The sequence below is a fragment of the Sturnus vulgaris genome, chromosome 2 (genome assembly GCF_052056855.1).
Source record: "Sturnus vulgaris isolate bStuVul1 chromosome 2, bStuVul1.hap1, whole genome shotgun sequence".
NCBI classification, from domain to species: domain Eukaryota; kingdom Metazoa; phylum Chordata; class Aves; order Passeriformes; family Sturnidae; genus Sturnus; species Sturnus vulgaris.
The window spans coordinates 5045920-5066742 of record NC_142244.1 but is presented as its reverse complement, the minus strand read 5'-3'; the positions used below and the strand labels follow the sequence as shown (position 1 = coordinate 5066742).

General features: G+C 43.7%; 1 protein-coding gene across 7 annotated transcripts in view; it reads right to left on the bottom strand.

The window, feature by feature from the left end:
- Positions 1-912: 912 nt before the first annotated feature.
- The window catches only part of WNT11 (Wnt family member 11), a 27402-nt gene continuing 7491 nt past the window's right edge, over positions 913-20823 (bottom strand). For 5 of the 7 annotated variants that reach the window (XM_088157657.1, XM_088157653.1, XM_088157655.1 and 2 more), the window contains 4 exons: positions 15245-15480; positions 14395-14672; positions 12619-12911; positions 913-2317 (listed from right to left, as the gene is read on the bottom strand). In XM_088157657.1, the coding sequence (XP_088013783.1) occupies positions 2143-2317; positions 12619-12911; positions 14395-14672; positions 15245-15480 (982 nt within the window). In that variant the 3' untranslated portion in view covers positions 913-2142. The remainder of the gene's footprint in view (positions 2318-12618; positions 12912-14394; positions 14673-15244; positions 15481-20823) is intronic. The other 2 variants (XM_088157675.1, XM_088157682.1) reach the window with 1 other exon arrangement.

Here is a 20823-nt window from a genome sequence, read left to right as displayed (position 1 = left end):
GCAGTTGCCCCCTAGGGAGTGGCTGAGTGGGAAAAAAAAAAAGAGGATTTGGAGAAAGATTGCAGTGTTACTGACATATTTACCCCCAGAAAAGTGACAGAGTCCATCTACATTTGTGTAGGAGTGATTTTTTTGGCTGCTTACAGCATTTTGCATGGGGTTGGGGTGCCCAAGAATGATCTGAAAGACATCAAAAGTTCTGCTGCCTTCTGTTACTGGAGCAGCATCCTTCTCCAACATCACTTTTCACAATCAGTATACAGGGCTGGATGACTACTAAAAAAACAAAACAAAAAATCCCCCCCCAAAACCCCAAACAAAACAAACCAACCAACCAACAAAAAAAAAAACAAAAAAAAACCCAAAAAAACCCAAAAAACCAAAACACCCCAAAACAAAAAAAGCACCAAACCAAAATACAAAAAAAACCCAACAACAACAAAAACAAACAAACAAACAAAAAAACCAAAATAAAAAAAAAACAAGCTAACAAAAACATAAACCAAACAAGTAAATAAGGGAGCCTAGGCTATGTTAAAACCTCCACTGAACAGCAGCTCCTCTACGTGCAGGAGCCAGAAGCCAACCACTCATGACATGAGAGTTATGAGTCATGTTTGTTATTAAGCTCCTCAGGGGCACTAGGAAATTTTACCAATGAGAGTGATCGCTGATAAAAAAAAAAAACACCAATGGTGACTCTTCCTTTCTCCAAGTGTTCTGTTTCATTGTCTTGACTGTGATCTTGGCTAATTCTACTCAAAATCAAGAGGCTGGGGAGGCAAGGAATAAAGAAACTTACCTATCCTGTACCAGTGAGTGCCTCAAACCAGACTCTTTTCCCATCCTTTGGAGGAAAATCAGAATTGCTTTCCAAGTAGAAGAGTGAAACCATAATCTAACATTCTGCTGTTGCACCAGTAACTTCAGCATTTATTTCATACTATTGTTAATGCCTGTTTATAATATAAAGGATATATTTATGTAGAAAGTAAAGTAGATGAAAGATATAAATATTTCTGTATATCTGCATACAAAAGAAAATATGTACAGCCACAGATAGTGGTTCTCTGCTGTGTCAGGGCAGGGCCATGTGAAGGGGCTGACACATTCCCATTCCTTCCTGCTGTGAATAGCTGCTGATTTCCATGGCTGTACTCCCTACAGCCAGGATTGCTCCGCTCTCTGCAGTTTCCTGAGGTTGGACCAATAGTTTTGTGGGGGAAAAAGCCAGTGGCATATTTCCCCAAGGACGTCATGGGTCAGCGTGGAAGAATGTCAGTGACTAAGGTATCACACCCCAAGGGCAAAGAGAGACAGAGAGAGAGCAGAAGCTTGCTTTTCTTCTTTACTTTCCACTGGATTTGGACTTAGGTTTGTTATTTTATCCTAATGGCTCCACTACTGCCTTGTGGACCCCATAAAGTCCTTCTCAGCCTACCCTACTCTCACTGCCTCCAGGATTCCAGGGGACTTTTTCATGGCTGAATTTTTTCCAGCCTGGACAAGTCAAGGACATATTTTCCTTCAGCAATAAGCTCAAAGTCACAGACCTGTGTAAAAGAAAGATTAAAATTAGTTGTTCATTTCAGGGCATTGACTTGAAATCTTCCCACTTTTATCACTCCAAGTGGATGATTCCCTGCTGAAAATTAAGTCTTTGGCAACAAAGGCAGATATTGCTGAAAAGTTGTAGCATTTTTCCTTCTGGGATGGTCCAAATGGAGATTCAGTATCTGTGATAGAAGGCATAGGCAGGTGTGAGTCTTAGTTAATGTCAAACAAATGTTGCTCTTTTCTTTCCCCAGGGAAAGTTTCTATATTTATTTCTCAGGATACTAAGGCACTTGATGGGTGGACATCATTGGCAACCATAGAAAATATTTTGGAAGAAGATACCATCCCAAATGAGGTTTTGTCTTCTCAGAGAGCGTTTTATTGGTGGGGGGAAGCATTTGTGGGTTTGTTGCTTTTTGGGAGGTTTTTTTACGTTCTTATTTTTACTGGTGGGATCATTGCTTTTCCTCCTACCATCTCTCCTCAAGTCTGTGTCCTTACAAGATAAATGATGCCTAGTCAAGGAAATGTTTTCTCTGAACAGTGCTGGGGTGTCTCAGCTCCCAGGTGGGCAGAGGAGGGTTTTCATTTGCACACATATCTCTCGACAGTCCTCTCACACTTTTTACAGGTCACGTAGCAGCACCAGTGATATTTGCAGTGGCAACGCTCCACCACTTTGTCCATGTAGGGGTTGTAGCCTCTGCCACAGCACATCAAGTCGCAGCTGTCACTCCCATTGGAAGTCTTGTTGCATTGCCTGGAAGAAGGAAAATGCTGTGAGTGAGTGCAAATTCCTGCAGGGTTTCCCAAACTCTGTGGTGTTGCAGTGACAGCTCTGCAAGGCACTGGGTGAAGCCAGCACAGCGAGCATCCAGCCAAAAGCTCCTTATGCCTGCAAGAGTGGCAGGGGAAGCCCTGGGCTGCCATCACACGACCTGCTGTGACACCCAAAATAACATTAAACTCCTGTTCTACCCCTCAGTTTGGGCCTGGCAGCATCCAGGCTGCCTGTGGGATGGGCCAGGCTGCTCTCACACAAGCAGACATGCAAAGCCATTGAGATACGTCCGCAACAAGAACTAATCATTCCAAACAATCTGTGTTCCCAGGCAGGCTCCAAAACTCTCTGAAAGGAGCTACAAGAAGATGACACCCTAAAGAACAAACACTGATATTTGTCCACCTGAAAAGGGCAAAGGAGGAACCCTAGAGCAAGACAGCATTTGAACAGGCTCCATGCCAAGGATCCCAGGCTGGGAAGAATACTGGCAGGCTGTTACAGCCACTATGCAGCACTGATCCCATCAGGGAAATCACAGTCAGTACTAGCAGGGGTGGACTGTTCACCCTTTTTTCCCTTTGATTTTCTCCCAGCACAGCATGAGCAGCTGGGTGTTTGGCCCCAGAACACCCTGAGTCTGACCCAGGAACAGGCAGTGTGGCAGGAGCACAGGGTAGGATGACAAGTCACCAAATATCACACAGACTTTCACTGCTTGTTTTGCTTCTGCTTTTAATTAAAGCCAGACTCAGTGGGATAACTCAGCTATTGCGTTGGATTCCCTCATTTTGTCTGCTTGCCAGTGAATGGTTTGAGGTTTTCAGAAGCAACTCCTGAACTGAGGAATCTCTTTCATTGATCCATTGATTACCATTTCACATCTGTCCTCAAAAAACATCTACCCCATTTCCTAAAGTACGCCAGTATTCACTGGACATGAAAGTGCACCAGACATTGAATTTTGAATGCGATGAACCATGTCCTAGAGACATCATTTCTCCACAGACTGTAAAGACAATCCAGAATAGAACTGTTACTGTTTGGTCACATGCTTCCACTTTTTTTTGTGTGTACCCAACACCATGGACTTGTGAACTTGATGGAGTTTTGAAACTACTGTAAGAAAGGTGGTTTATTGAGTGGGGTAATTGCTGACATCTCTGTAAATCTTACTCTGTGTGGCTATTTTCTGTCTGTTTTGGGCAGAAACACACCAAGGCTGCTTTGGGGCAGGAAGATGAGAGAGGAGCATAAGTTGGATCCTTGAGCTAAGCAACTGTTACTAGATGAAAATAAATCCACTAGAATTATAGGAATTGGTCATAAGGCAATGCTTTAGGAAACATTATGGGATTAGTGAAGTGTTGAGATTTTGCTCTTGCTCTTCTTTAAGTTTTTCTGCCTCCTGTTTGTTATTCTAGTTCACAATTCTCTCCATGTTCAGTGTTTAAAGGCCCCCCCAGCTCACTCTCATTCAGGAGTGTGTGTAAATATTTACAAACCTTTGAAAGCCTCTACTGAAGCTGAAGTGTATAGCCACACTGAATGTGCTTGCCTAACGCTGAACCAAAGGCCTTGTCAGTGCCCCTGTGAGCTGGGGCCCCTCCACAAGAAACCTCCAAATGACTCCTCATAAATGTATTAATAAATGCATTAAGTATTCAGAGCAAAGGTTCAAATATAGGTGTGTTGGCATTAGAATAGGGGAGGGTATTTGTCAACCTTACTCAGCTTTGCTAGTGGATGGAAATGTTGTTTCCTGGAGGTTCACCTGGGGAGGATGGGGAATCTGCAGAAACATGGCAAGGGATGTGCAGGGCATCCCTGTCACTTCATGCTGGGAGCTCACTAAAATGGCCAAGAAAAGGAATAAATACGGGTCCAGCTCACCACTGAGGACATTCACTCCCCAAACATACAAGGCACACAACAGTGATATTTATCCCATTCAACCCCATTCAAATAGAATGCAAAACTCTTCTACCTGCTGCACTAGGACCTGGGATTCTCCTACTTTCCCTCCATCCACTCCTGTGGTTTGCCAAAAAAAATAAAAGTGAATCTAGTGGGAGATATGCCTTCCCATATAATTTCCCCATTGCCCACAGCCTGAAACAAAGAAAGGAAAAAGAAAAATCTTATTAAATAAATCCTCAAGCTTCCCTCAGTCTGGTATCAGGAAATAGGGACATTCAGAATGGGTGGGTTGAATAGCCAAAGCAAAATTTTGACCCCATCCTAAACCCATACAGGCTTCTAGAAAACTTTCCTGACAATGCCACTAAGCAGAGATTTTGTTTTCTGTTTTAAAGCACAGGCCTGGATATGAATTAGATTCATTTTTCGTTAAACAAGATGAAGCAGGTAGTTTCTCAGCCAGTGGAGGAAGACAAAGAGCTCCAGAGTTTACCCACAGAAGCAGCCCTGAGCATCAGCTTTCAGAGCCCACGGCTGGGATCTCACCAGGCTCCCCACTGATGGGTTAAGTTCAATCTCATTTGTTTTGGGCCTGGTCCAGGGCAATTCCAGCAACTCAGAGAAATGCCCTCCTCCTGAGCCCTGGAGAGAAAACAGGAGGCAGGCGATTGCATCGTAACACAACACTGTAACCTCTAGAAGCACTTGGAACACTGGTGAGAAATTATGCTTCGCTCGTAATCCCAGCCAAAGCTCTGGCTCAAGAACAGGCTTCTACATTGTCACAGGGCTTTTTTCTTCTTTTGGAAGGGAGAAGGTCAGCAGTGCTGGCTGGACAAATCTCGCTCAATATGCCTGTCCAAAATGTCCCCTTTCTAGCCCTCATTTGAAGAAACACTGCAATATCCAAATAACTCAATCCAGCCTCATGGGGGTGGCTCCTCAGCAGAGGTCGTGAAGGGCATCCCAAAACTTCTAAGAGTCTTCCCCCAGATGGAGAGTAGGGATTTTAATTTTAAAAGCTAGGGGGAGATCATGGAATTATTTCGGTTGGAAAAACCTCTAGGATTGATGAAATCTAATTTAGCAATGTCACACAACTTCATTGTGAATCCCTATTTACTCTGTCCCAGCAGCAGATAGATATTTTTTGGTTGCACAGCTGGCACCTGGGATCCAAACTGAGGCCAACTCTGTACTGTCACCCAGGATTTTGGTATGATGACAGGGACGAGATACCCACTGGAACCTCACTCCATAAATCCTATTGATAAGGACTTTTTAATGAGGACACAAAAAGTCATTCTGGGCCACAGCAACTCCCCTTCTGGCCCAGTGCACCTCCCAGTGGATGAGGGAGATGCTGTTACAGGAGTAAAACATAAATCTGAGCACTTTCTGCAGTCCTTTTTCTCATATACAGCCAGCACCTGGGCTGTTGCATTAAAGATGATAGAAGGGATGTTCCTCCCTTGACATCTCATCCCCTTTTCTGTGTCATTCCCTCAGCCCTTTCTGACTACAGGGAAACCATCTGCCTTCCAAATCCCAGAACACAGAACTGCTGTGTAATGTTTTTTCTCTTTTAAAACTAATTTCTATTTATTTCTTTGGTGCTTCTTGCTCAAGTAATGTCAAGTACTGCAGTAGTACATAAAAGAAAGAAAGAAAAATAATTCAATTCCCTCAGGAAATGTATAACACAATGGACATTCCTAAAAATACATCACAGTCACAGCTTTATATAAGAGTTTGAGGGCAGAATCTTATCTACATTTAAATTGCATTCTCATCCACAAGGAATGACTGGAGACTGACACTAAACAACTGTACAGGAAAGAATTATCAATAGCATATGTCAGTGAGGAGATGTCAAAAGAGATCCTGGAACTGTATTTTCATTAATGAGGAGTTGAAAGTGAGCTTAAAAAATTGGGGATAATGCTAGGGAAGAAGGAGTTGAGGACATTTTGTGACAGTGGATTAAAGTGCAAAGTAAGCAACACACTTTGAGAGAGATCAAGTTAAATGTGGGAATGTTCCCAGGGGAGCCAGAGAAGCAGTTCAGAAAGTAGAAAACAATGAAGGAACTGCTTTAGAGAAGTATGTTAAGAGAGGTGTCTTCACCTCTGTAAAAGATTATTGCTACAATGAGAAAGATAAAATGTTCCTTATACGGCAAGGAAAGAGGACAAGAAATTATTAGATTTATTTTAGGTTATGTTTAGTTTGAATTTTGATTAAGAAAAACCTAACACTGAGGATAGTAAAACCCTGGAACAGGTTGTTTAGAGAAGCTGCTTTTTAGAGCAGAGTAGAGAAATGTCTTCAGTAACAGCCTAGATGGTGTCAGTTCAATCTTACTCCTGAAAAGATCAAGGTCCATGGAAAATCATTCCCAGACCAATAAATCATTCCCAGACCAAATTTTCTCTAACTCAGATGCCATTTGGTTGCAGAGGGATTAAATATGTTTAAGAGAGCTGGATTCATTATCCGCTGCAATTTTACTGTGTGAAATTATTCTTTGCACAAATACGTTTATTATTCATAAACCTCCTCAGGAAACTTTATGATCAAATTCAGATCTCTCAAAGCAGAAAGAATTCAATCTTCCCCACACATTAACTAAGATAACACAAAAAAGCACAGCTGGCCTAATTACTGAAATGGGCACCAGCTGCAAGAATGTTGCCCTGGGAAAGAAGGAATAACACCTAAATAAGGTGGGAGGAATAGAAAGCTAATGCTTTTCTGACTTTCATAAAATCATAGAATAGTCTGGGTTGGAAGGAACCTTTAAAGGCCATCTAGTCCACCTGCCCCCCTGATATGTACAAGGACATCTTTAGCTAGAGCAGGTTTCCTCCAGTTCTTCTGGGACACTCACAAAAGCATTATTTGCTATTTTTTATTCAGAATTTGTTGGATCTCATAAAAAACCGGGTAGCACATCTGATAACTGTTCCAAAACCAACTATCATTGAACACATTATAACTTACTCAAAGTTCATCTTATCCTGTGCCCTCACTAGCAGAAACTAAAAGAAGCTGTAACAAAAAAACATCAAATGCTGTTGTCTACCCATAACTACTACTCTTCCCCAGCTTCATATGAGTGCTTTTGCTAAAAAATTCCACTGCCTACACAAACAAAGAATCACAGAATGGTTTGGGTTGGAAGGGAACCTTGGAGATCATAGAATGGAATCATGAAGGTCACCACCAAGTCCACTAAACCATATGACAAAGTGCCATGTTCACTCATTTTTTAAACACTTCCAGGGCTGGTGATTTCCCTGGGCAGCCTGTTTCAATGCTCAGTGAATCTATCACTGAAGAAAATCTTTTTAATCTCGAACCTGAACCTCCCTCAGTACAACTTGAAGCCATTTCCTTTTGTCCTGTCACTGGTTTCCTGGGAGAAGAGACCAACCACGGCCTGAGTATGATCTCCTTTCAGGGAGGTGTGGAGTGTGATAAGGTCTCCCCTGAGCCTCCTCTTCTCCAGACTCAGCAATGCCACTGCTCTCAGTCATTCCTCATATCACTTATGTTCCAGACCCCTTCTCTGGACACACTCCAGCACCTCAATGTCTGCCTTGGAGTAAGGGGAACAACATTCACACAGTACTCAAGGTGCAGCCTCACCAGTGCTTTGGTACAGGAGGACAATGTAATCCCAGATCAGCCTGTTCCAACCCCATGCCATGAGTAGGGACACTTCCTGCTGGTTTTTCCAAGCCCCAGTATGGCCTGGAACACTTCCAGGGATGGGGCAGCCACAACTTCTCTAAGCAGCTTGTTCCAGTGAACACCCTCACAGGGAAAAATTTCATACCAATATCCCATCTAGCCCTGTTCTCTAGCAGTGGGAAGCCATTCCCCCTTGTCCTGCCACTCCAGGCACTTGTCCAAAGTCCCTCTCCAGCTCTCTTGGAGCCCCTTTAGGCACTGGAAGGGGCTTCAAGGTCTCTCCAGAGCCTTCTCTTCCACAGGCTGAACAATGTCCACACTATCACACAATGCAAAGCATATTTTTGGGGTAGCAGGAACAAAGTGGTATCAAGGGCTGCCACTGAACACTGCAAACTGAGCAGCAGATGCATGCTCAGCCAACTTCATGTATGTACATACCCAGGAAAGAATACCAGCCTAAGACTTTTGTGACTAATATTTTATATTGCAGTAAAGAAAGGGTATGTGAGCAAGGAGCAGCCACCAGAGTGGCCACATTCCTTGCCACAGGGAACCAACTGAGGAGTGGTGGCCAATCAGCCCAGCTAAGCTGCAGCACACTGTTGCAGCCCGATTTCTGCAGCCTAAGAGAGCTCCTTCCCACATTTGGCTTGATTCCAAGACTGCTCTGGGAAAGATCAGTAATAAACAGCTCTGTTATCTCTGCAAGGTTTCAGGGGCTGGATGGTTTTGCATGCATGGCAGAATTTCCCTTTCATTGGATTCATTGAGGAGACTTAAACAGCCTTTGAAACATGATACATTGCACCCTACTAATAAAGAAGATTCATATTTTTGCTTATTTTCTCACAAAAGATATCTCCGTTTTATAATCTGCCATTATTTTTCATTTACTCAAAACTGGTAGTGATTTTCTCAGGCAGGAGCAACTAAACTACTTTGTTAAAAGATGAAAAAATGCTTTTGTCCAAGAAATTTCTGAGAAGGGGAATATTTACAGTTTTTCCCAGTGGTTGATTTATTGCATTGAAAGTTTTACTTGCAGCTTCACAGATCAGCTTCTTTAAACTTTTCTCCAGACCATTTTTAATTGGTTATGAAAGTGTGATGGTAGTATATAAGCACACAGAGTTTGGCTAGAGTCAATGTGGCAGTAAGCCTTGTTTGCAGGAGATTTGGATACCAGTTGCAAAAATCAGCTCCTTAATCAGCTTTTCAGCACTTCCAAGAGGCCTCAAACTTCAGGTTTGAGTTTAGTTCCCTGACTTTAAAATCTGAATATACCCTGAGCACTTGGAGGCATGCAGATTTCCAAACCATTTCTAAATTTCAACAAGAAAATTCAAAGTGTCTTAGTGCTTTAGGCTTGTTCTGAAGAAGGCTTTGAAATCCTTTCAGGAAAGAGCTCTAAAAGGCTTTTGAGTAACTGAGGGCACAATTTCTGAGTGTATTTTCATATGGTTCATCTACATAGTAATTCCCTCTCCTGCTTGAAAAACACACAATAAGTCTACATAATATGATCCCTCACATTAGAGAGATCACTAATTAGATTATCCCTTCCACCCACATGGCAGTGCAGAATTGTTTCCTACAGCATACAGAGAAATCCAACACATCCAAGGTGCTGCAACTTAACCATCTGTCCTGCTTCCAGCACACTATGAGCAACAACCAGACCTTGGGGAGAGGGAGGAGGAAAAGGACTGTCCCTGGATATGCTGCAGAACTGCTCATTCTTTGTCACAAAAATGCATCAATATGAATATTTTTATCAAGGAACAAGAAAAGGGGATGTTAATGGCATATCCCCCCACCAAAACCCTTTGGAGGCAGAAACCAGGGCTAGAAAATACTGAAGATGCCCAAAGTCTCCTGGGCTGTGGACACAGGGGACTGCACTGCAACAGCCCATGTGTGGACTGACCTCTGCACCCAGAAAAAGGCCAGAAAGGAAGTGGGAAGATGGTTGAAGACAGAGTAGACCAAATGAGGGACCACAACAAAATAACCCTGTTTTTACTTTATTGCCATAACAGGCCTTAAAAACAAGAATACTTGTAAACAGCAGGATCTACCTGATGTGCATAAAGACAAAATGTTCAAATGCCTCCAGGATATGAGTCATTAAATAAAATCATGTTTGAGCTATTCCCATGTGAGCATTTTTACAACTTTCTGAAGTAAGCATGAACCACATTTTGCCATGCCCTCCCTCTAACAGCATTCCTTTTGTGATCCTTCCACCTTATCCCTGTCATTAGGCATTATCTCTGCAGCCCTGTGGCATGCTGGAACAGAGCCACCACATTTAGAATGCATTTAGGCACCCTGTCCATGAGAGAATATTTGCAAAGAGAAAAAGGCATCCATGGGAGGAGGAGACTAGGGAAGATCCCCTCCCTTTCCCTGCTCCCCCCAGGAAGCATGGACCAATCTTCAAACACACTGTGTGTATTTTACATTTATTTCCTCTAGTAATTTAGTTCAGAAAAGGAGTTTCTATGGCTTGTATTACACATGCCAATTTTAAGACACCAGGCATCTTCTCAAGAGGCTGCAGATGGACTGTAATGAAAATAAGCCCAGCTACACATGACCTTAAAACTTGGCCTGAGCGATGCCTGAAGCTCAGCACAGGACAATCTCACCCTCCTCCCCTCCCATGGCCATCACCATCTTGCACATCTGAGAATGAGGAGTATTTTTTGACAAGTTCCTTTTGAAAGTCATCCCCTCCTGCCTTAATATCTTGGTCTTCTAAATCCTCACTCAATCTCCCTTCCTGTGGGCCCTTGGCTGGCAGGTTCACAATCATGGCTGTCGTCCAGCTCGAGATAAACGGACGCCTGCAATACACATTTTCCTTTCCTCAGAAAGAAAAAAAAGGTCATTCAGGACCTTGACATATTTTTCATCCCTAGACAGGATAAAACGTTGAAATCTGCTGTAAAATAAGATTAGATGAAGAAGTCGCACCTCCCTGTCCCTTGAAAGGATTTCAGCTCGTGGAAAATGTTTTACTTGGCAAATCTGTAATGAATTCAATTTTGTTTTGACACAACCTGTTCATTTAATGCAATTCCTAGAAAACTAATTTCCAAATAATCTTCACCAATTCTTTTCTTGCAAAACAGAAAGGCACAGCAAAGGGGTCTTTTTCAAGGCACAAATATGTCAAAATTCATACAAATCCACGAAAACTTCACTTCCACTCCGCTGACATTTTCTTTCAGACACCAGTTTCAATACATGCTTTTTCCATGCTATTCTCAGTGACTCATAAACATCTTCACTTGGTAATTAATGCTCCACTCCTGAATTAGTGATAAAGGTCAGCCTGGTGCTCCCACCACAGAGCTGTCAGATAAGTGCTGCTGTAAGGCAGTCCAGACATTGATGCCAGAGGATGCAGGACATTAACTGTCATAAAACCTCAGGGGACAAAAAAGACAGTCTCATCTCACCCAGCTGTCTTATCTACTGATCAGCTCCACCAGTTAAATGCTGATGCAGAATCACAGAATCATTCAGGCTGTAAATGCCCTCCAAAGTCATCAAGTCCACAGCACTGCTGAGCCCACCACTAACCCATGTCCCCAGGTGCCACATCCCCACATGCATATATTGTTTATCTTGTCTGCATTTGGATCATTTCATTTCAGCAAAATCTTCTCTCCATTGAACCATAATGGTCCAAATACCACTATGTCCACTACATTAAAAGGAAAGCATCCCAAAAAAGGCCAGGCACATACTCCTTGCCACTTGCCTGAGCCTCCACCATGAAATATCAGAAAGAGCAAAGAAGAATTATGAGAATTATCTGAAGGAAGGTAAATCAGCAAGATAGCAACTAAAGAGATAGGTTGAAATCCAGCCATTGCAGCCACCTAACAAAAATTAGGAAAATTCTGGAAACACATATTTTTTTTGGCTGTTGATGGGTCAACTCTAGAGAGATCAGATGGGTCTGCCCTCCTAGAGATGCTCAGATTGTTGAAATGTTGAATTAGTTTCTCTTGGAGGAAATTAAACAGATGGTGGGAAGGGAAAGGCATGTCTGTTGCCTATGAAAGGGGACAGTGGAGGCTGGGCTTGACCAAAATGACCTTAAATCCCTAATATTAATGCCATAAAAAAATTCCTCTGCAGAGTCATAAGCAATACAAACACACCTGGACCTTTAATATGCAGTAGAAGAAAAAAATTAAATATCATCTTTGTAGTTTTGGGAGGGGGGGCAGTTCAAGGCAATCTAGGAATGCCGGTTCTAACTGGGTTAACATTTGTCTGCTTAGGGGAGCCTTAGAGTGAGAACTCTTCTAATCAGCAGTGACTGCAAGAAATGACTGAGACTCACCACAGTATAAAGCAGCTGCTTGATCCTTACAAGTGTCCGTGGAGGTGAGCTGCCCGGGGAATTTTGAAATGTATCTTGTGCCTGACTGTGTAATGGAAAATGTGCCAGCAAGCCCTGTCTTGGCCACAGCCATCATGCACAGGGCTAGGCAGTGGTAAACCATATTGTGTGTTAGAGATGTGCTTTACCTTCATGTATATGTCACCTCGTCCATTGCCCCTTGTTCATACATGTTCCCCTCTTGCCCTTTCCTCTTTGGGGTCAGAGTATAGTGAGCACCCACTGCAGAAGTTCTCACCTGTCCTGGGTCCCATGTGACCCCACTTTTTCGTTCTTCATGCAGAAATCAGGTGAGCTCTGCAGGTAAATCAGCTCTGTCTCTTTAACTGGCCTGATATCAATATCCTTTGGCACAAGGTATTTTCGTGTGCCCATGGGCCGGTGAACAACCTTGGTGGCAGATAAATATTTGGTTTTGAGGTCCAGTGCAATGTCTCGCAGCTCTTGAAGGCCTTTCCAACAGGTCTTGATAGAGCATGACCCAGAAACTCCATGGCACTTACATTTCATTTCAAGAGAGGCTTTCAAGACCTGCAAAAAGGAATGCAGGAGTTAGGAAATGCCCTTCTCTTACCACCAAACATCCCACAAGCTTGCTAATGAAGGTACTTCCTTAGCAGGAACTGCTATAGAAAAGTACTGCTGTTCTCATTTCTGCAGAGGCAGCCTAGAGTAGCTACTTTGCAAAGTGAATGAGATCCTACAGCTCTTTGGTGATCACTGTCAGTCCAGGACTACTTTCACAAGGGCTTCTTTGCAGCCAGAAGACAGAAGAGTATTTTGAATTTTGATTAGGTATCTATATTGGGCTGCATTTCCACCCTGTAAATTCCTAAGGAGATGAATATCAAAGCATTAAATAAATAGATAATTAACATAAATTCCAACCTCCAGCAGCTTTGTGCTTTGGTAAGAGAAATGTCATGGCTTTGTAGAATTCAGTGCACTCTCACCCTGCCTTTCTGCTGGTCATGGGGCCAAAATAGCCTTTGGCTTCGATTCTGCACTATTCTTATTTCAGTGGGACATGGCAGGATGCTGCCAGGAAGGGCTGAATGCACCAGCCATGGCAACACAATATCCCAAACAAAAATTTGGCCTTTGCAATTGAAACAAAACCTCAAGACATTACAAAAATAAAATAAAATTAAAAAAAAAAAAAAAAAAAACAACAAAAACAAACCCCACACAAACAAACCGAATAGTGTGGGAATAGTAGAAAAAGAAAAAAGAGCCAGGGAGGGAGATTTCAACATGGTTGTGCACTGCAAAGGTGGACTCAGCTTGTAGCTACACAGCAAGCTCCCAGTGAGCTCAGCATGCTCCAAGTTTGTCTGCAGAGCCAGTCCTGGAAGGACCAAGCTGTGCAATAGGAGCAGTCTGTGGAACCACTGGAGTCCCAGAGATGGGTGCAGGAGTCAGTTTTATGGCCCCCCCATCCATTTCTTCAGCTGCATGCAGGGCTGCAATAGGGATTGGCACATCAGTGCACACCAGGCACTGCACATGGTAAATATTATCCCTCCACTGGATGCAAGCTGTTAAAAGAAGCTTGTGCCAGATATGAGAATAATCACTAGCATAGCAGTTTGAAAAAGAAAAAAAATCCTCCCTCCTGGCTGCAGGGATGGCTGGAGGCAGCTGCTGCTGGATGCATCTGGCAGATGATAATCCTGCACATTTACACAGCACTTTGCCCACGCAATGCCCTTGGCAGAGCCCGCTGGGACCCATCCCCACCACACCTCCAGGGGCAGGCACACCAGAGCCAACACTGGCTGTGCAACAGGTGGCAGTGAGACATCCCCACCCACAGTTAAACTGATAGTAGCATTTGGGACCTCCTGAGTCACAGGGTGAGTTATACAGGCACCATTTTCAGCAAGCCAAAGGAGTTCAGAGCAATCCAGGAGAAACCTGCTCCTTTCGCTGGCTGATAGAGACACTGAACCTCACCGAGTGACCAACACTACAGATGATTGTACAAGTACAATAACTCTTGTGGATTTGTTACCTGTCTCCCTACTTCACTGTTGTGCAGATGCATCAGTTTATTGGCTTGTGATCCTGATTTTTTCATCTTCATGGGAGCATCTGAAAATTTGGACCCCATGATAAGACCATAGTTGAGGTTGTCTGCACATCCTCCCCATCGATACCCAGGTCCAGGTGTCTCACCTGGGATGGGACCACAGGAACAGCCAGGGAGGTCCCCGGTGGTGCAGGCTCTGGCAATGGTGTGGCTGATGGCAGCAGCAGAGAGGGCATACACAAATGCTGACTCCCTTGTGCCTGAAAGAGACAAGAACTCCAGCTCAGCCTCCTGGGCCAGATAAATGCTCCCCAAAAAGAGACTCACACAGTCTGTGTCCCACAGAGCAGCCAACACACTAACTCACTGCAGCTGAGATGTCCCATGGCACTGCTAGTTTGGAGCACATCTAAGTGAACTCTTCAACATAACACAACATCCCAGCAGGTCAAGGAGTCACATGGATTTAGGCACCTTGTTCACACTGTGGTGTGATTTGCTCTCGGAGCATGTGGTTAAGCCTTTCCATGGATTCTCCTACCTCCTTTTTCTCCTGTGCTCATCCCATGACTCCAAGTGGGACAAGCAGACCAGAATAGTGGCCTGCTTTGTAAGAGTTGTGGTAGAGCAGGTCTTGGTGGATCTAAGAGCCTCTGGGCATGACTGGCACCATCATGAGGGATGTAGTCTTAGAGAACAGGACAAGTAGGCTTTGTAGTCCCTCCATGGCCTCCCAGGAGCAAGACCCTTCCCATCTCCAGCACACACACACACACACACGGAGGTTGTCTCTACTGACTCCAGTCCCAACTGAGCCAGCAGTGCTTTTTACCTCTCTCTAAGTCCAGCAGGTAGTTAGGAGCCAGCTCTATTGAGGAGCAGTTCCACCTCATGTCTGAGAAGGTTTTTCGGCAGGTCTTTATCACTTCCCTGGCTGCCTGAATTATGGTCTGCATTAGCTCCAGGTTGCTGCGGCACAGCTGCACCTGAGAAACCACCAAGCCTTCAAGCTGCTTGCAGTGCTGGGTTTGGTTCAGGGCCAAAGTCAGAGGAGTCTTGGACAAAGCTCTGAGGAGACAAGCACATGCAAAAAAGCATTAAAACACACTCTAGCTGACTTAATTAAAGCTTTATGTAAATAGGTGCCTAGATAAAGCTGGTGAGAAAGATGAGCAACCATGAAGAGTGATTTATCTCATAAAAAGTAGACGTTTAAGGGAGGTGGGAAGAAACACCCTTGAGCAGTGTGCAAATCTCTCCATTATTGAGAGGAGTCTGCACAAAGCTCCAGGGGCATATGTCAAGTCAACTGGATGTGTAAATCCTATGGGGAAGGTTGTTTGCTGAAGAATGAAGAGCACAGACCTCCCAACAGAGTGAAAAATGACCCATCAGTTCCATGATAAAAGAAATCTGGATCCTCCAAGACTGTGGCATTTGGGAAAAAAAGCAACGTTGGTGTTATCAGTATTTTGCATTCAGCATCTGTCTCTCACACTCTCAAAGGATTATGCTAAATGTCATGTAATTAATTATGGAGAAAATCCCCTGCGAGGCCTAGGGAAAAATCACCAAATTTGCAAAACATATGCTTTCACTTAGAGTTAATGCCAAGGGTCTCCACTGATTCAATCAGTGTTGCACATAGATAAGTCTGTTTCTCTAGCCTCCAAAAACCATAGTGCAAAAGCTCAGTGGGAGTATGTGCAGAGAGAGTGCCATAGTCAAATCCAAGAAGGGATCCATGAATACCAGCACATATGTTACCATGGAAGAAAAGAACAAGATCTCACAGTGGTGGTTCTTCTACTGTCCAATTGCCAACTTTTCCAGGTTAAAAAAAGAACAAATGCTGACATGTGTCTTACAGGGCTGTACTCTTCTTCCCTGAGCACCCACCATGATCAGCAGAAGCCTGGTGTGTAACTCTCTTTGTATCTTTATGGCTTTCTTAGGGTAGTCATAAAATTATTCATTCCCATAAAACAACTTTCTAGCTGGCTGCATCAATAATCCGGTGGCATCTGATCCTGGCAACACAGCTTTAACACGTATTTCCTTTTCACCTTGTTAAATGCATTGGCTTTCAAATTCATCCAGGCCATCGTGGTTAGTTTGGCTTATTAGCAAACACATTTTGGGGTGCATTTCACTTTATTACTGTAACATCCACATTCTTCAGAAGCTGAATGAGATGGAAACAGAGCTAACATTGAGCCCTAACCAAAACTGGAGGTGTTAAATCCTTGCTGGGGATGAAGAGGCCTGCACTGACAAATTCCCAGGTGGCTGGAGTTTGGCATTTCTGGCACTAGATAATCAGTGGCAAACTTGGAAGGGAAACCACCACTCTGCTAGCTATATAAATATATACTTCATACACATATTTAAGAGGTCCATTAAATATACTGCAAGCAGAAGCCATTGCCAGTGAATTTCAAGAAAAAGTGGTGGACTTGGAAGGGTTAAGTTATTGGTTGTACACAATGATCATAGAGATCTTTTCCAACCTAAATGATTCTATGATTTCACCATCAGAAATTCTGCCCTGCAGTTCATCTCAGTCCCTACACACTGGTGTTCATGCAATGTTTCCTGTTTGGGGAGGGGCTCCTCCAGAAAGCAACTCATCCTGTTTTAGATGTGAACCTGAGCTGGTGGAAAAAAAACTTGTTGGTGATATACTGTGTGTATCTCAGAGAGATCATGTCCTCGAAGGCAGAGACATGAGTCTCTGAATAGCATGACTGTCACCTGACTGCTAACTCACAGCAGTCCTTCAGGATCCTTCTTTTGCTCATGTAAAGCAAAAAGCCACATCTAGGAAGTAGTGAGCCTTTTGAGACCTATAGTAAGATACCATCATGACTTAGAAGTGCTCATTTTCTGTTCTATATGAGAAACCCAGACACCGAGCAGGGACACAGACATCTGAATGGTATAAGCACAGAGCTGAATGAGGTATGTCCAACTCCTAGCACTTGACACCAGGAATCTGTGGAACCTTATCCCAGAAAGCCTATCAGCAACTCCCAGGAATGAGCCGAAACACAAATCAGGCAAGAGGCCAAAGCAGCTCATCATATAGAGTATAAATGATAAATACTCCAGCACAGCAAGGGAAGCAGGCAGGGTGTGGCAGGAGCAGTGGGAGAACTTCACAGCCTGAGCTTCAGGCAAATGAGGAACATTCCAAGTCTCTGAGAGAGGCTGTACTATGAAGCTGCAGCTCAGTTTTCTAATCTAATCATATACCTCCTAGGTCCTATATTTTCTGATCCTTTATAGAGGTCTTCAGCCTCTTTAAAGGACCAGGAAGGCTACATTGAGGTACCTCTACCTCACCATTACAGACAAGTCATGAACAGCACAAATAACCATCTAGAAGTAGGGATGAAAGCAGAATTCAGACTGAAACTCATCCTCAGTGTGAAAAAAGGGATGTGATGCAATGAGACTGTATTATTACAGATGGCTTGAAGTGATCATCATTAGAGAAGCACTTTTACAATGCAACAAGAAAACCATTTATTTCACAGAAGAGGGAAAATGCCTTGTGATTGGTGAGAACTCAAATGGCAGCAATGGCTGTTTCTCATAGAATGAGCTGAGCTCTAGGAAATCTACCAAGAATAAAACTGCAAGATGCAGGAAGGTGTTTTCTGAGCGTTTCCCAGGTCTGAACTTCATGTCTTTGCTTAAGAGAACCTATAACTGGAAACATCTCCAAGCATCAGGAAGAAAAATTAAAAGGTAACGGAGACGGAAAAGAAAACTCAGTTACTGTAGGCACTTGCTGAGACTGAAAAGCATATTTATAAATCACAGATCAGGAGTGTGAGAGGCCAATTATGTCATCTAGTCCATGCCCTGACAACCTCGGTTTGCCCAGTCCCTGTCCTACATTCAGGAATATCTTCTCCACTCCATGCCGCTCTAAACCCTCTCTGTGGAAATGCACCACCCCTCCCTGCTTCCTAAATTCTGGCAGCATCAGGGGACAGATACCCACTGCCTGCAATGACATTATTGGGAAACAATGTCCATTTGTGGAAGGAAAAACACCCCCAGGAAAGGCTGGGGTAGGATTTAGTGGTGGGTCTCTGACCCAGGCTCCACTGATCACCAGCACTGGGAGGGAAACTGGAGCCAATGGGGCATAGCCAGCCTGAAAATCCAGCCCTCAAGGGCATAATTAGAAGAACATCCTTCATTCCTCAACCTGGGAAAAAAAATCCCTGACAAACATCTTTCTGTGGACCCATACCCTTCATCTGAAAAGGGGATTTTACCTGCTGTCACCATGGAAATGCTGTTTTTCACTGTTGCCTCCTGATAACATTGTGCTCTTCTCACTTAATTCTCCTGCCCCATCCTTCATTCTCCAGACAACTAAGGGGTCGTTGTTTCAGGGTTTTTAAAAATATACATATTTGATCCATCCTTTTAAATAAACAGGGCCTAAACCAAACATCTCCTGATCTATATATAACACAGCAGGTCATTCAATGGAAGTTCTGGATACTGACAGAAAACCATGAACATAATTACAGAGTAAATAGGCATGATGGATCATGACATTCGTTTACTCTTTTAATTATCTCAGGCAGCTATTAAATTCATTTGAAAACATTAATGCTCTGCAATGTGAGGTCCTTTGAGAGGTATGGGCCCATTCCTGCAAGTCTGGGCCCCATGAGAGGACTATTCATAGGAACTGCAGGTTAGGAAGAAGCACCTTCAGATCTCAGCACACATCAATGAAAGTCATACATTATTTGGTTTACAAGGTACCCTGTGAGTAGGGTACACTGCTCCTAGCCAGGCCAAAGGGAGGAAAATTCCTTCAATTGAGCAGCAAAGCATTGGTGTCCTTTAAGATACCCTTGAAGGGTGGAAGAATCTTCTCTCTGGAGGCATCTCCCCACCCTCCCTTGTGTGACATGGTCTGAGAAAGTCTCACAAAAGGACTGCTGGTGAAACCATGAACTTCTACTCCAAATTACCAGCTTTGCTTCCTGAAAAGGCATTCTTTTTAATGCCTATTCCTAAACCCCTCAATCTTGCAGGGATGTGAGTGACACAAAAAGACTTAGACAAAATTATGTGGCTGTGGAGAGTGAAGTGTGTGGTAAATGTTAATAAAGAGAGGCAGAGATTGAGGGTTCTTTTTGGTTTTGATCTCATTGAAGGTTTTTAATCTGCAGGAGCCTCATTTTCTCATTTTCATCTGGAAAAGGCTTGCAGGGGTGTTACAATAATCTTGTCTAAGCTCCTGGTAGTCAGAGGCAGCCAATGCCCCTGCCACCCTAGCCTGCATCAGTTCCAGTCTGGGGACCACAGGTTCTGGAAAAGACACCACATCCCCTGGTAAATGCTTCTCCCGGTTCTGCAAGGGCTTTTCAAACAGAGAAATAGGATTTATGTGATTTAGAAAAAAAAGAAAGAAAGAAGAGGAAGAGTGAGAGAAGTGTGTGTGTGGGGGGAAACCAACTCTGAACTAAAAGCTTAAAATAGGAGCTGTTTTCAGATATGGTGCCAAATTCAGTGCTGGCAGCAGTGGGCACAAGGCTGTTGACTTCAAGCCTAAGCTTGACTGAAGTCAATGCCAGCAGGGAGTTGGCTCACTGAGCACTGAGGAAGGCCATGGAGCTTTGTCAACTTTTCCTGAGCTGCCAATGGAGCGAAGAGCAAACTTCAAAGAGGTGGTACCCCCTTTCCTCACGCCCAGCTTACTCCCCTCCTGCCATCCCCATCCTGCAGCTCTTTCACAGCAGCTCATCTAGCAGTCCCTTGCCAGGCAGACAGTCTCCTCACAGGCGCCCTGTCTCCATGTCCCAGCTCCCTCCCACTACGGATTGAAGGGGAGAAGCAGGAGCTGCCAGGAAGCACAAAATCTTTCCATTTTCTCCCCTGCTTTTGGCTGGCTGCAGAAGGGCTGCTCAAGGTTGGTGGGCTGGGGGACATCCTGTGTTCACCAAAAGGTGTGGTTAAGCTACTTTTTGCTTCTGAAAGGCTGCAATTTAACCATAGGAATTGTTCAGCAATAGCTGGGAATGGGGCTCAGCTGGGGATTGCTCCAGAGCACATGAGATGTGATGGGGTCACCACAATAGGGACAGGCAGAGACTTCCCAAAGTGTCCAAGGTCCACCTAAAAATGATGGTATTCCCAATGCCAGCACTTGCTGTCCTGGGCATGTTCTGCAAGCCGTGCAAAAAAAACGAAAACAAAAACAAACAAAGCCAAAAACAAAAAAACAAAACAAAACAAAAACCACAACAAAAACCAAAACCAAACCAAACAAAACAAAGAAACCCACAACAAAACAAAACAAAATAACCCCAAAAAACCAATTAAAAAACGCCACAAAACCAAACCTAAATCACTTGCTGCGTTTGTCTTATTTAC